General features: G+C 45.4%; 2 protein-coding genes across 2 annotated transcripts; one reads left to right on the top strand and one right to left on the bottom strand.

Annotated features, from left to right (window-relative positions):
- Nucleotides 1–2306: 2306 nt before the first annotated feature.
- Nucleotides 2307–6078, bottom strand: LOC115168695 (integrator complex subunit 5-like). Its single transcript, XM_029724195.1, has 2 exons — nucleotides 5814–6078; nucleotides 2307–5558 (listed from the first exon to the last, which is right to left on the bottom strand). Exons 1-2 carry the CDS (start codon nucleotides 5852–5854, stop codon nucleotides 2591–2593), a joined length of 3009 nt encoding a protein of 1002 aa, XP_029580055.1. The 5' UTR covers nucleotides 5855–6078; the 3' UTR covers nucleotides 2307–2590.
- Nucleotides 6079–6160: 82 nt separating this feature from the next.
- Nucleotides 6161–9708, top strand: LOC115168714 (phospholipase A and acyltransferase 3). Its single transcript, XM_029724226.1, has 6 exons — nucleotides 6161–6265; nucleotides 6598–6672; nucleotides 6945–7053; nucleotides 7194–7330; nucleotides 7612–7743; nucleotides 7961–9708. The coding sequence occupies exons 2-6, from the start codon at nucleotides 6658–6660 to the stop codon at nucleotides 8090–8092; spliced, it is 525 nt and encodes a 174-aa protein (XP_029580086.1). The 5' UTR covers nucleotides 6161–6265; nucleotides 6598–6657; the 3' UTR covers nucleotides 8093–9708.
- The last annotated feature ends 6342 nt before the right edge of the window (nucleotides 9709–16050 follow it).

Raw genomic sequence — 16050 nt, 5'->3', positions numbered from 1 at the left:
GACAAAGTTGATTCTAACACATATTGATTCAGGGGGTTGAATACTTATCCAATCAAGATATATTAGTGTTTAATTCTTATTAATATTATAATTTTTCTTCCACTTTGACATTACAGGGGCATAAAGTACTTAAGTAAAAAATACTTTAAAGTACTACTTAGGTAGTTTTTGGGGGTATCTGTACTTTACTATTTATATTTATATAACTTTTACTTCACTACATTGCTAAAGAAAATAATGAACTTTTTATTCCATACACTTTCCCTGACACCCAAAAGTACTCATTATATTTTGACACGAAAATGGTCTAATTCACACACTTATCAAGAGAACGTCCCTGGTCATCCCTACTGCCTCTGATCTGGTGGACTCACTAAACACAAATGCTTCGTTTGTAAATTATGTCTGAGTGTTGGAGTGTGCCCCCTGGCTATATGTAAACAATTTTTTAAATAATTGTGAAGTCTGGTTTCCTTAATATACTGCTCAAAAAAATAAAGGGAACACTTAAACAACACAATGTAACTCCAAGTCAATCACACTTCTGTGAAATCAAACTGTCCACTTAGGAAGCAACACTGATTGACAATACATTTCACATGCTGTTGTGCAAATGGAATAGACAACAGGTGGAAATTATAGGCAATAAGCAAGACATCCCCCAATAAAGGAGTGGTTCTGCAGGTGGAGACCACAGACCACTTCTCAGTTCCTATGCTTCCTGGCTGATGTTTTGGTCACTTTTGAATGCTGGTGGTGCTTTCACTCTAGTGGTAGCATGAGACGGAGTCTACAACCCACACAAGTGGCTCAGGTAGTGCAGCTCATCCAGGATGGCACATCAATACGAGCTGTGGCAAGAAGGTTTGCTGTGTCTGTCAGCGTAGTGTCCAGAGCATGGAGGCGCTACCAGGAGACAGGCCAGTACATCAGGAGACGTGGAGGAGGCCGTAGGAGGGCAACAACCCAGCAGCAGGACCGCTACCTCCGCCTTTGTGCAAGGAGGAGCAGGAGGAGCACTGCCAGAGCCCTGCAAAATGACCTCCAGCAGGCCACAAATGTGAATGTGTCTGCTCAAACGGTCAGAAACAGACTCCATGAGGGTGGTATGAGGGCCCGATGTCCACAGGTGGGGGTTGTGCTTACAGCCCAACACCGTGCAGGACGTTTGGCATTTGCCAGAGAACACCAAGATTGGCAAATTCGCCACTGGCGCCCTGTGCTCTTCACTGATGAAAGCAGGTTCACACTGAGCACATGTGACAGACGTGACAGAGTCTGGAGACGCCGTGGAGAACGTTCTGCTGCCTGCAACATCCTCCAGCATGACCGGTTTGGCGGTGGGTCAGTCATGGTGAGGGGTGGCATTTCTTTGGGGAGCCGCACAACCCTCCATGTGCTCGCCAGAGGTAGCCTGACTGCCATTAGGTACCGAGATGAGATCCTCAGACCCATTGTGAGACCATATGCTGGTGCGGTTGGCCCTGGGTTCCTCCTAATGCAAGACAATGCTAGACCTCATGTGGCTGGAGTGTGTCAGCAGTTCCTGCAAGAGGAAGGCATTGATGCAATGGACTGGCCCGCCCGTTCCCCAGTCCTGAATCCAATTGAGCACATCTGGGACATCATGTCTCGCTCCATCCACCAACGCCACGTTGCACCACAGACTGTCCAGGAGTTGGCGGATGCTTTAGTCCAGGTCTGGGAGGAGATTCCTCAGGAGACCATCCGCCACCTCATCAGGAGCATGCCCAGGCATTGTAGGGAGGTCATACAGGCACGTGGAGGCCACACACACTACTGAGCCTCATTTTGACTTGTTTTAAGGACATTACATCAAAGTTGGATCAGCCTGTAGTGTGGTTTTCCACTTTAATTTTGAGTGTGACTCCAAATCCAGACCTCCATGGGTTGATAAATTGGATTTCCATTGATTATTTTTGTGTGATTTTGTTGTCAGCACATTCAACTATGTAAAGAAAAAAGTATTTAATAAGATTATTTCTTTCATTCAGGTCTAGGATGTGTTGTTTAAGTGTTCCCTTTATTTTTTTGACCAGTGTATAAGGAATTTTAAATGGTTTAAACTTTTACATTTGATACTTAAGTACATTTTAGCAATTACATTTACTGTTGATACTTAAGTATATTTAAAAGCAAATACATTTAGACTTTTACTCAAGTAGTATTTTACTTGGTGACTTTCACTTGAGTAATTTTCTATTAAGGTATCTTTACTTTTACTCAAGTATGACAATTGAGTACTTTTTCCACCACTGACATTAAAGAGTATTTTGTGTAGACCGTTGACAATTACATCAATTTTAATATCTCACATTGTAACACAACAAAATGTGGAAAAAGTCAAGGGGTATGAATACTTTCTGAAGGCACTGTATGCTTCAGAGTGCAAACAGAACTAGATGAGTTATAGAGCAAAAACCAAACTTAGAAAACGGTAAAGCAACATCTCCACAATGACCTATATCCACACCTTCCTCATCTTTCACAATCAATCCAAGCATCCCCCTTCTTGCACCCTCTTCCTCTCCATCCATCTATCCCTCCTTCAGTTCTCTCCTTCCCTTGTTCAGAGCTGGAAACGCCAGCATAGATGCCCCAGCCGGTCAATATTCTTATGCAGGACACTGTGGATGGGCGCCACGTATCTTGCCACGTCCCCGTCCCGTGCGAAATCCCGGCAGAACAGGCCCTTCTCGGCACTAAAGACAAACTTCTGTGGCATGGGGCCATTGCCCCTCACATACTCCCACACAGCCAGGAGGAGAAGCCTCACCTCGAAGGGCGTCAGGTAGGGGAAGGCCTCGTGGACGTTGCCCAGCACGGGGGGCAGCAGCTGGCCCTCGCCCATACATGACACCAGCATGCAGGAGGCCTGGAGGTGCCAGGGGGAGTCTACTGCCAAAGGCTCCCTCGAAGCCTCCCAGTGGGCTAGCAGAGTGGCCAGCAGGCCCCGGAGCACCGCAGAACAGTAACAGAGAGCAGGACGCCCAGAAGCCACAACATGGAGTAAAGGGAAGAGGACAGGGTGGGCCTCAAAGCAGCGGCGGATGTGTATGTCGCGTTCTACAGTGGTGCGGGCGTGTTCCTCTGGCGGCCATGACAGCTCCCCGTTGGCCACGTCAGGGCAGATATACTCCACCAGCGTCACCGCCATCATTTTGGCCGCCTCAGCGTTGATGGGCGGCGGCTCGTCGGGAACGACGGAGGATTGGTGTCGGGCGCCGCCACTGTTGCCGCCATTCCCAGATGGCGCGCTGCAGCACTGGACGGTGACAGCCAGCAGAGTCTGGACGTTCTGTATGACACTGGCGGCGTCGGGGTGTAGCGTAACGCTGCGCTGCTTCAGACCCTTCCCTATCACCCCAGCATGGAACACAGACCACACACTGCCAGAGAAGTTGACCGTGGTGCCGAACCTGCAGTTGATGTCCAGCAGGGAGCCCCCCCGGTCAGGGGCCAAGGACGGGGAGATGGGGGTGTCCCCTCCAATGTCCTCGCTCTGCCCTCCGAACAGGTCAGCGTTTCCTTTATGTAGAGCTCCCTCCACCAGCTGCAGCAGGACACATTTGAGGGTTAGAGAGGAGTAACCTGCCAGACGGGACAGGAGGAGTACCGAACAGTTCACCGCCTCTCCTCCCTGCCCTCCGTCTCTCCCCTTCCCTGCCTGTACTCTCCTCCGCAGCGCCAGGAAGAAGTGTGTGACGGCAGCCCGACAGACGAGCAGCAGGTGGGAAGGCAAGGCAGCACGGGGGAGGTGGCTGCGGGACAGGAGCCGCACGGCAGCGTGGGATACCGCCGGGTCACCGTGGAGGAGCAGAGGGCAAAAATCATGGAGGTGTCCCGAGACCGCTGCTCCAACCTGCACTGCCATGGAGGACTGAGGTCTCGCACCTCCTTCTCCTCCCATGCCTCCAGGACCCCTCCTCTCCTCCTCCTGTACACTCTGCATGGCGGAGGCCAGGTTGAGGAGGAGCTGGCAGAGCTGCTTGGGCCCCAGGGTGTGTGTGTGGATCTGGGCCACGCAGCGGGTCACTGCGGCAGGGATGAGGCCTGGCAGGCAGGTGGACAGCGGTGTGTGGAGCTGCCAGGCCAGGGCCAGCTGGTCTGGGTTCTGGGCCAGGGTGAGCAGCTGACAGAGGGCCTCCGTGGCCACACTGGGGCCCCTGTACACAGACAGCAGACACAGCAGCTGGTGCAGCCAGAGATGGCGCTTCCTCTCCAGCCTCAATGTCTCGGCACACAGCTCTCCCACGTGTGACTGCAGCTCCTCCAGGAAGGGGACTACCCGGGGGGCCTGGGAGGAGGGAGAGTGGGGGCGGCTGTAGTAGCCGTCGTCCCCCTCTGAGCAGGTGTAGACCAGCTTGTGGAGGTGCAGCAGGAGCATCTGGAGGAGGCGATCGCAGGCCTCCCGGACCCCCTCGTGAGGGGAAGGCGTTGGGCCGGAGATAATGACGGATGCGGGGGTGGCCGTGTCAGCGAGGAAGTGGAGGATGCGTGCCCCTCCAGCAGGGCTCTGGGCGATGAGGTGAACAACCAGCCCCATCATGTTGTCCAGCTCGTCCCTGGGAAGCCCCTGTAGAACAGCCTGGAGCTGGAGCAAGACTGGAGGCCGTAGATACTCCACCAGCTCAGCAGACACAGCACCCAGCAAAGAGGGTGACAGCGCCGCCAGCTGGAGGAGGAAGGGCACTGCGCCTCGGCGGAGCTGGGCTGAGTGCTCCCAGGAGGTGGACCCAGAGCTGGGGGGTATAGTCAGGGGGCTGAGGCTTTCCTGGAACATCCTCAGCAACTCCCGCCGGATGCTGTCAGAGTGCCGCGCCGCCAGATGGCCCAGGATCCCCACCACAGAGCCGATCTTAGGCACTCGGTTGCTCTTGTCTCCCTGACCCTTGTCAGCCGTTCCGTGGGAGCAGAAGTCTTTAAGGCCACAGGCCAGGACGCGGCTGATGATGGTGCCCGGGAAAGAGGATCCGATGTGGGCCACCACCCAGTCAAAGTGGGGGGAGTGCTGCACAGAGGTGTCCAGGAGAGCGTCCACACATTGATCAGGACACCAGGCTATCATGGCCGCCAGGCACTGGGTATAGGCCTCCATGAGGGAGCGGGTAGCTGCACAGGACATCCACAGCTGCAGCAGCTCATTGAGGCTGGAGGATTGGGGAGCTGCCCTGCGACCAGCATGCTTGGAGCTCAGCTGCCCCAGCAGGTCTACAGCCCAGGTGGAGACGAGGGGAGCCCAGGCTCGGGGGTTGAGCCTGATGAACTCCGCCAGGACACCATGGACCTCTGTGATGACGTCCTCCAGGTCGGAGTCCCCGTCGCCCTCGCCGTCCGCCTCCAGATTGTGTAGAAAGGCTGATACATGCTCGTTGTAAACGCCCCTTAAGTGCTCAAGCACCGCCCCGCGACAGGCAGGCACGGATCGTAGTAGACGCACAGCACAGCGGGCATGCTCACGGACGCTGAGTTTACGACCCTGGGTCTGGTCCACGCCACTGATGAAGGATTTGATCTCCTGGGACAGCTCCTGGGGACTACACAAAACACACACACACACAATAAAAGTTCACAGTTGCAAAAAAATCTATAAACTAACAAATGTGATTCTAATTGGTATAATTGTTCTATTTTCTGACTAGAATATTTCATAAATATGCTTGAAAAATGCTGACCACATCTCTCCACAATACCCTTAGCATAATAACAGCCTTAGAACGTTTTGGTACAATAGGGAATCAGCCACATACTGTAGCTGCTAGCTGGCTAACTAGCTATGCTAAGCAACAAACCTAAATGCATTCTGCGGTGAGTGAGCGAGAGAGGTCTGCATGGTGACTGTCAGGAGAGTTCCGTCAAAAAAGCATTCAACTTCCCAAACTGAAAATAGAACATTAACTCTCCCCTAGTAACAAGCTACGAATAACCAACTCTACACCTGAAATATTATGATATTTTTTAAGTAATGTTCAGGAAATATATCAAAAGGGCGCTCCAAAACCGGAAGTCTATATTTTATTATTCTATCATGTTTACCGAGGGGTAATGCAGAAAAAATATATTTACTGCCATCTACTGGCCTGATACAGTACTTCGAAACCTACGTCAGCGCGCACGCTTCCAACAGAGACGCCGCTCTGATTTGTTTGCTTTTTCTGAGTCAGCTGATCGTTGACGTCAGCTTCTTGAAGTCTGTGTTCGAGGTGAAAGCAAGCAACATCGAGGGCACGACACCGAATTTACTGTAAGTATAAGAATTGAAATATATTTCAATTATTATCTTTACATAAATACTTGTGAGGAAGATTACAAATAGCTAGTTAGCTAACTGGAGTCGAAAGTTATACCATGACTCTTGACAGCACGCAAACACTGTCTCTGTTGTTGCTGTCTGTGGTCAGTTAGCTAGCAATCTATTTCGTTGCATAATTCATATTTTTATAGACACCAAAACACAGTGAAATGAGATCAGTGTTGAATTTATTTGCCAATTGTTTGATTAATAATTTGTGAGTTTGTGTTATGGTAACAGGCCCCTTTTTAAATATAACCCATTGGTTTCGTTTTGACGTAAAGGGTTGAGATCGAAGCTCAGTAAAGGGAAATTAAAGCTGTGTAAAGGAAATTACAGTAACCATGGCTCCAACATTGGTAAGTAAAGTCCAGTCCTTATGTTGTGTCCTCTGTCTCTATGTAGTCTTACCTGTTTGTTTAGAACATATTTACATTTTGTTTGTACAATGCATGAGTCATGACTGAAGAACTTTTTATAGTTCCCTGATCAGAGAACTTTCCCTTTCAGAACTGCACACTTGGCACTTTAACAAGATGCTGCCTAGCAACATCCCTGTATTTGCCAATACACAGATTGCTAAATCATTTTTAATGGTTTCATCATTTAAAAAAACAAACATTTTTGACAGTATGATAAGAAGCCGGAGCCAGGGGATCTGATAGAGATATTCAGAGGGAACTACCAGCACTGGGCTTTGTACGTTGGTGACGGTTTTGTTGTACACCTGGCCCCACCCTGTGAGTAATACTCTTGATATAGTGTACTCAACAATTGATATACTGTAGATATAGAGTATATGCAACTCAACACTGATGATGTCTTGTCTGTGCACCCCTCCCTTGGAACTTTCCCTCACCCATGTCTCTTTGCTCCCCAGCCGAGGGACCTGGGACCAGGGCCAACAGCATGATGTCTGTGCTCAGTGACAAGGCTAAGGTGAAGAAGGAAGAGATCTGGGATGTGGTGGGGCATGATCAGTGGTGTGTAAACAACCAGCTGGATGAGAAGTACCAGGTCAGTAGCAGTAAGTACAGTATGTACAGCTGTGTCCCAAATGGCACCCCATGGGGCTCTGGTCAAAAGTAATGAACTATGTAGAGAATAAGGTGCCATGTGGGACACAGCCTGAGTGATCCTGTGTGGCTCAGTTAATAGAGCATGGTGCTTGCAATGCCAGGATAGTGTTTTCTATTCCCACTGGGGCCACCCTTATAAAAATGTATGCATGCAAGTTCGCTTAGGATAAAAGCATCTGCTAAATGGCATGTAGTATTATTATTATATTATCATTATAGGTCAGACCCATACGTGAGATACTGAGGGAAGCCCAGGCCTATGTGGACCAGGAGATGCCCTACTGTGTCTTCAGGGGGAACTGTGAGCACTTTGTCACAGATCTGAGATATGGGAAGGCTGAGTCTCGACAGGTAGGAACTGTGGACTGGTGCTCAACGCTAGTTGTACTGTGCTCAGCGTAGAGTCATTTTGTGAGTCGTAATAAAATTCTGAACTTAGTCAAGACACACGTGAGTGTAGAGTAACTGGTGTACTTGTTGTTATACATTCAAAGCATCTATGCTGTGATACTGTTTCTGAATCAGTCATTCAATTCATTCAAATTAATGTTTGCCTTTTTCTGCCCAGGTTCGTCAGGCTGTGGGAATGGCTGCAATGGTGGGCTTCGGAATCCTTGCTGTTGCAGGTATTGCAGCCATCTTTGCAGGTGGAAGCAAGAAGAATGAAGAAGAAGAAGAAGAAGAAGAAGAATATAAGTGACCAACTGTATAATAGCTTCCTGAGCAGCCAGTCACCAATAAGCCTAAAAAAAATGTTTTTTAACTACAGTACTGCCATCGTCACTTGTATAATTCTGGGTTTTTCAGAAGGAAGGGTTGAGTATTTCCATAATATTTAAATTTTTTACAGTTACACAGACATGAATTGAAAGCACAAGGAGGGAAAGTGTCTGGTTATAATTCCAAGTTATACAGCCTTGGAGGGGCCATAACCTTGCAGGCTGCTAAAATAAGCTGGCTGTTTTAAAAAATGTTGTCAGTTACTTATAAGCTATGAAGTTAACCATACTAAAGTTAACATATTTATGTAGACTCTCTTTATAATGGGATAAAATGTTATTCCACTGAAGTTCTAATATTTCTATCATGAGCAAATTGTCTATAGGACCCAGGGCTCTCAAGTGGCACAGCCGTCCAAGGCACTGCATCAGTGCTAGAGACATCACTACAAATCCTGGTTCGATTCCAGGCTGTATTACAACCGGCGCACAATTGGGCCAGCGTCGTCAGGGTTAGGTTTTGGCCAAATAAGAATTTTTTCTTAATTGACTTGCCTAGTTAAATAAAAAAATAAAAAGGACCCACAGAACTACTCCTGGTTAGGGTTGAAGTGGATACATCTAATGCTGCTTATATCGCTTTGTAATGACTGACAGCGTTATGAACAGGTGCAGGTGCATCAAAGCTGGGACCGAGAGACTGAAAAGCAGCTTCTATCTCAAGTCCATCAGACAGTTAAATAGCCATCAGTAGCACCTTAGAGACTGCTGCCCAAAATACATACACTTGAAATCACTGGAAACATTAATAATGGAACACTGGTCACTTTAATAATGTTTTCATATTTTTCATTACTCATCTCATATGTATATTCTACTGTATCTTAGTGTATTTGGACATTGCTCGTCCAAATATTTATATATTCTTAATTCCATTACTTTACTTTGGATTTGTGTCCATTGTGTGTATTGTTGTGAAATTGTTAAGATATTACTTGTTAGATATTACTGCACTGTTGGAGCTAGAAACACAAGCATTTTGCTACACTTGCAATAACATCTGCTAAACATGAGTATGTGACCAATAAAATTTGATTTGATTTGAACAAAATCATACTTTTTTATTTTTTTTAAATGTTGGATTGAAAGATTTGAAATCTTAACTGGTGTTTGATCTTTAAAAACTTGAGTTTGAAGAGTTTGTTTATTAAATATATTGATAAACTGAACCTTATTAGCGTTTTAGCTTAGTCGATTAAGTCTTGACATCCTCTTTGATATAAGTTTTGATAGGTTTGGTTTTTGAGCTTTAACTATTGTTAATTATTAGTTATGAAAGAGAGATGAGGGGTGCCGTAATGAAGCTTGGGAGGGGCTGAGTGCAGGGAACAGTCACGTGGCAGTACTGATAAGGGGAGGAACCGTTTAAGGCCCAGATCACTCAGCTCCTTGCCTAGAAATAATGATGCAATGTTTGGCGATAACGAGGAGACTCCACCCAAAGTGGGGTATGTATACTACCATGGGTGAAACCATGTTTTTTGTTTAATGCAGCTGTACTGATCCTCTGGGAAGAATAAACTTGGTTTAAAGCTTTCATAGTGTCCAGTGAGTTTGTACTGTGAAAATTAGAAGCTAACAGTTTGTACATGTTTTTATAAACATTGTTTGGTCTCTAATAGGTTTGGGGTCTACTTAACTTATACTTGTCTTAGTAAACAAAATAAACACCTCTGTTGGCCCACTGTAAGTCCCACAAGGAACTTCAGTGGATTTGGATGTTGACTCTTGGCAGAAAGTAGAAATTGTTCTGAATATCTTTGTAAAACAGTGCACACCCTTTCACATAAAACACACACTGTGTATTTTGTCATGGTTTATTTAGGAATTGTTCACATGGTGCACAAGAATCCGCCTTTATAAAACAATGCATCTGATTTTACTGTCTTCCTCTCCCATATGGACTTCCCTCCCTCACACCCACAACATATTTAAAAATCACAGCACAGCTTGTCTGACCACATAACACCAGTAAATAGTGCTGCCATCAAACAAAGGCACAAACAGAACCTTCCCTTGACCCACCCAACTCTAACAAGATAGTTGATGGGCAGAACTATTTTGCACTTTATGATTTGATATTAAATAGTTAAGTGACTCCATAAATATATTGGAGGAATCTACAGGTAAAATTGCATGATAACACTGTCCATGTTCAATAGTTTGGCTTCAAGTCAGTCAACCCACCACCACTAATAATAACTGATTGGCTCCGAGGGGATGTAGCCGGGTCTATATTATTCATCTGAAAACAGTGAAGTACAGTTCATCAACAGAGACCAGGGCCACGTTCAGTAGGCAAACGTTGTGGAACGTTGAAGATAGAAATATCATGAATAGACCTGACATGATTCCTTATTCTATGCAAGAGGCATGTTTGTTCTACATAACATATTTCTGTTCCACAACGTTGTGCGTCGCTGAACGTGTCCCAGCATTACCCTTCAGGGAAGTACCATATGTTGTTTGGTAGGTAAGTCACATATACAGACCCATGCATTCTTCTGTTGAATCTGACAATTAATCTGGATGGTTGTACAGTCGTCTCAAATAAAACTGTGAAGGACCTCGGCGTTACTCTGGACCCTGATCTCTCTTTTGAAGAACATATCAAGACTGCTTCAAGGACAGCTTTTTTCCATTTACGTAACATTGCAAAAATCAGAAACTTTCTGTCCAAAAATGACGCAGAAAAATTAATCCATGCTTTTGTTACTTCTAGGCTCGACTACTGCAATGCTCTACTTTCCGGCTACCCGGATAAAGCACTAAACAAACTTCAGTTAGTGCTAAATACGGCTGCTAGAATCCTGACTAGAACCAAAAAATTTGATCATATTACTCCAGTGCTAGCCTCCCTACACTGGCTTCCTGTTAAGGCAAGGGCTGATTTCAAGGTTTTACTGCTAACCTACAAAGCATTACATGGGCTTGCTCCTACCTATCTTTCTGATTTGGTCCTGCCGTACATACCTACACGTACGCTACGGTCACAAGACGCAGGCCTCCTAATTGTCCCTAGAATTTCTAAGCAAACGGCTGGAGGTAGGGCTTTCTCCTATAGAGCTCCATTTTTATGGAATGGTCTGCCTATCCATGTGAGAGACGCAGACTCAGTCTCAACCTTTAAGTCTTTACTGAAGACTTATCTCTTCAGTAGGTCCTATGATTAAGTATAGTCTGACCCAGGAGTGTGAAGGTGAACGGAAAGGCTGGAGCAACGAACCGCCCTTGCTGTCTCTGCCTTGTCGGTTCCCCTCTTCCCACTGGGATTCTCTGCCTCTAACCCTTTTACAGGGGCTGAGTCACTGACTTACTGGTGTTCTTCCATGCCGTCCATGGGAGGGGTGCGTCACTTGAGTAGGTTGAGCCACTGACGTGGTCTTCCTGCCTGGGTTGGCGCCCCCCCCTTGGGTTGTGCCGTGGCGGACATCTTTGTGGGCTATACTCGGCCTTGTCTTCGGACGGTAAGTTGGTGGTTGTAGATATCCCTCTAGTGGTGTGGGGGCTGTGCTTTGGCAAAGTGGGTGGGGTTATATCCTGCCTGTTTGGCCCTGTCCGGGGGTATCATCGGATGGGGCCACAGTGTCTTCTGATCCCTCCTGTCTCAGCATCCAGTATTTATGCTGCAGTAGTTTATGTGTCGGGGGGCTAGGGTCAGTCTGTTACATCTGGAGTATTCTCTTGTCTTATCCGGTGTCCTGTGTGAATGTAAATATGCTCTCTCTAATTCTCTCTTTCTCTCTTTCTTTCTTTCTCTCGGAGGACCTGAGCCCTAGGACCATGCCTCAGGACTACCTGGCATGATGACTCCTTGCTGTCCCCAGTCCACCTGGCCATGCTGCTGCTCCAGTTTCAACTGTTCTGCCTGCGGCTACGGAACCCTGACCTGTTCACCGGACGTGCTTGTTGCACCCTCGACAATTACTATGATTATTATTATTTGACCATGCTGGTCATTTACGAACATTTTAACATCTTGACCATGTTCTGTTATAATATCCACCCGGCACAGCCAGAAGAGGACTGGCCACCCCTCATAGCCTGGTTCCTCTCTAGGTTTCTTCCTAGGTTTTTGGCCTTTCTCAGGAGTTTTTCCTAGGGAGTTTTTCCCAGCCACCGTGCTTCTTTCACATGCATTGCTTGCTGTTTGGGGTTTTAGGCTGGGTTTCTGTACAGCACTTTGAGATTTCAGCTGATGTACGAAGGGCTATATAAATACATTTTGATTTGATTTGATTTGATTTGATTTGATTTGATTTGATTTTGATGAAGACTATCAGTCTTATTTCTGCAATGTGACAGCTCATATAAAACATTCATAACCCATTTATGCGTATATGTCAAATAAACATTCAGCATATACACACACTTTATATATTTTTTAAGAGACTATTTGACTTGAGCCTGTTTGAATCTGTTTATAATTGTATAATTAGCCTAACAGTAGTAATTATCCTGTTATGGGTCAATTGGATTGATCGAAGTGCATTGTATTTGGACACAGGTAAAGTACAAAGGCTGAGTAGCAGAATGATTCCATGAGGGTTGAATAGGAGCCATGTGTCTGGGGTTACAGCTGATGGAGCCTAATTACTGTTCTAGAGCACTGTCTAATATCCTTAGTTTTATATCCTTATATACTCTTAGTATGAATATATACATCTTTGATATTCTTAGAGAATGGAAGTAGTGTTAAGTTTCAGCTCTTTGTGCATGAGAAGTGTAATTATTTAGTGGACTGCAGTCGACTGTAGGAGTGTGTACTCCCAATAACTAAGGCACGGAGGAGCAGGAAGGTTCCGGACTCAGGCTGGGACACGAGAACACCAAGAGGAGGAACAGACTCAGTTCCTGTCCAGCAACAGAGACTGATTATTTATCATAGAAATACAAGGAGGTGACTCCGCCTAGTCGGAAGGTTTACAGTGCATTCAAAAAGTTTTCAGACCACTTGACTTAAAAAAAAAAATGGACATTACAGCCTTATTCTAAAATTTAACAAATAGTTTTTCCCCCCTCAATCTACACACACTGTCCCATAATGACAAAGCAAAAACAGGTTTTTAGACATTTTTGCAAATGTATTTAAAATAAACTACTGAAATATCACGTTTACAAGTATTCAGACCCTTTACTCAGTACTTTGTTGAAGCACCTTTGGCAGCGATTACATCCTCGAGTCTTCTTGGGTATGACGCTACAAGCTTGGCACACCTGGATTTGGGGAGTTTCTCCCATTCTTCTCTGCAGATCCTCTCAAGCTCTGTCGGGTTGGATGGGAAGCATCGCTGCACAGCTATATTCAGGTCTCTCTAGAGATGTTCGATCGGGTTCAAGTCCGGGCTCTGGCTGGGCAACTCAAGGACATTCGGAGACTTGACTCCTGTCTTGTCTTGGCTGTGTGCTTAGGGTCGTTGTCCTGTTGTAAGGTGAACCTTCGTCCCAGTCTGTGGTCCTGAGCGCTCTGTAGCAGGTTTTCATCAAGGATCGCTCTGTAATTTGCTCTGTTCATCTTTGCCTCGATCCTGACTAGTCTCCCAGTCCCTGCCATTGAAAAATATCCCCACAGCATGATGCTGCCACCACCATGCTTCACCGTAGGGATGGTGGCAGGTTTCCTCCAGACGTGTCGCTTGGCATTCAGGCCAAAGAGTTCAATCTTGGTTTCATCAGACCAGAGAATCTTGTTTGGTTTTTGCTCTGACATGGACTTTCAACTGTGGGACCTTATATAGACAGATGTGTTCTTTTCCAAATCATGTCCAAACAATTGAATTTACCACAGGTGGACTCCAATCAAGTTGTAGAAACATCTCAAGGATGATCAATGGGAACAGGATGCACCTGAGCTCAATTTCGAGTCTCATAGCAAAGGATCTGAATGATAACTGTAACAAGGTATTTCTGTTATTTATTTATAATTTTTTAGCAAAAATGTCAAAAAAACTTTTTTTGTTTTGTCATTATGAGGTATTGTTTGTAGATTGATAAGTAATAGTTTTTATTTAAACCATTTTAGAATAAGGCTGTAATGTAACAATATTTTGAAAAAGTCAAGGGGTCTGAATACTTTCCGAATGCACTGTATGTATGTCCAGTGGTGGAAAAAGTACTCAATTGTCATTGTAAAGATTCCTTAATAGAAAATGACTAAAGTGAAAGTCACCCAGTAAAATACTACTTGAGTAAAAGTCTAAAAGTATTTGGTTTTAAATATACTTAAGTATCAAATGTAAATGGAATTGCTGAAATGTACTAAAGTATCAAAAGTAAAAGCATAAATCATTTAAAATTCTTCATATTAAGCAATTTTCTTGTTTTGTTTTTTTGTCGACAGATAACCGGGGGCACACTCCTACAAACAAAGCATTTGTGTTTAGTGAGTCCGCCAGATCAGAGGCAGTAGGGATGACCAGGGACGTTCTCTTGATAAGTGTGAGAATTGGAACGTTTTCGTGTCAAAATGTAACAGGTACTTTTGGGTGTCAGGGAAAATGTATGGAGAGAGAAGTACATTATTTTCGTTAGGAATGTAGTTAGGTAAAACTTGGCAAAAATATAAATAGTAAAGTGTGTGTTCGCTGAGAGTCAGGAAGCAAGTATTGGGAGTGAATATTTAATAAGTAAACAGAACATAATACGAACCACAAACAACTCACAGACATGAAACAGGAAGACCTGGGGAAGGAGCCAAAGGGAGTGACATTTATAGGGCAGGTAATCAAGGAGGTGATGCGCATGGGCGCATAACGATGGTGACAGGTGTGCGCCATAACAAGCAGCCTGATGACCTAAAGGCCGGAGATGTGCACACGTGACAGTAGTAAAGTACAGATACCCCAAGAGTTCCATCAAACAAGGCAGACATCGTTCAACTTCCCAAACTGAAAATAGAACATGAACAACTCTCCCCTAGCAACAAGCTACGAATAATCAACTCGAGACCTGAAATATTATGATATTTTTTAAGTAACGTTCAGGAAAAATATCAAAAGGACACTCCAAAAGCGGAAGGCTTTATTTTCTTCTTCTACTGTGGCTTTGAGGGGTAATGCAGATGCTTTTTGGCTGATCCATTTGTGGTTTCAGGGTGAAAACAGAGTTGGGTGCTGTGGAATCGGTGAGGGTAACCAGAAGTGGTCTTGTGATAATTGTTTGTGTTTCTGCTGGTCAGAGGGAGTAGGCGCTCCGCGTTAAACGAATGGGGGCAAGAGATGTGAATTGTTTTGCTCTCAAGAAAAAGGCGCCATTGAAAGTGGTGGTTACTGGGGTAGCAGTAAATGCAAAAGTTGACCAACTGAAAGGGAAGATTCCCGGTATTTGTGATACTCGTCGTTTGGTGCGACGCAGACAGGGTGTCGTGAGTGCTGAAACAGAAGAGTTGTTGTCTGTTTTTTTTTTATGTTGATGTTGAGTCTTTGCCCGACAAAGTGATGTTAGGATATATAAGTTACCGCATACAAGCTTTTGTGCCGAATACATTACGTTGTTACAGGTGTCGAGCTTTTGGAAAAGTAGTGGTATGTGTTAATTTTACGGGTGTCCATGGGGCTGGGGATCAAAAATGTCCCGTGTGAGAGAAGCAGGTTGAGGTTTCCAGGGTTAGAGTAGTGAGGAAGTTGTCATATGCTGAGGCCGTGAAGAAAGTAGAGGAAGATGGGTCAAGGAGGAGAGATCCTGATAGGAGTGGTGTGAGTAGCAGGTCTGTACCAGTACAGAGGGATAGGCCAACAAATTATATAAACTCAGCAAAAAAAGAGACGTCCTCTCACTGTCAAGTGTATTTATTTTCAGCAAATTTAACATGTGTAAATAATTGTATGAACATAACAAGATTCAACAACTGAGACATAAACTGAACAAGTTCCACAGACAT

Source organism: Salmo trutta, chromosome 3 (genome assembly GCF_901001165.1).
Source record: "Salmo trutta chromosome 3, fSalTru1.1, whole genome shotgun sequence".
In the NCBI taxonomy this organism is placed as follows: Eukaryota; Metazoa; Chordata; class Actinopteri; order Salmoniformes; family Salmonidae; genus Salmo; species Salmo trutta.
Note: the sequence above shows the minus strand (reverse complement) of the source record. Positions and strands in the feature narration are given on the sequence as shown.

Bases quoted from the DNA above. Each gene is read 5' to 3' on its own strand.
- LOC115168714 (XM_029724226.1), top strand. The intron at 7,054-7,193 runs GTGAGTAATACT...TTTGCTCCCCAG, and splicing joins TGTACACCTGGCCCCACCCT to CCGAGGGACCTGGGACCAGG. The intron at 7,331-7,611 runs GTCAGTAGCAGT...TTATCATTATAG, and splicing joins AGCTGGATGAGAAGTACCAG to GTCAGACCCATACGTGAGAT.
- LOC115168695 (XM_029724195.1), bottom strand. From the start codon at position 5,854: ATGCAGACCTCTCTCGCTCACTCACCGCAGAATGCATTTAG. The intron at 5,559-5,813 runs GTTTGTTGCTTA...TGTTTTGTGTAG, and splicing joins TCACCGCAGAATGCATTTAG to TCCCCAGGAGCTGTCCCAGG.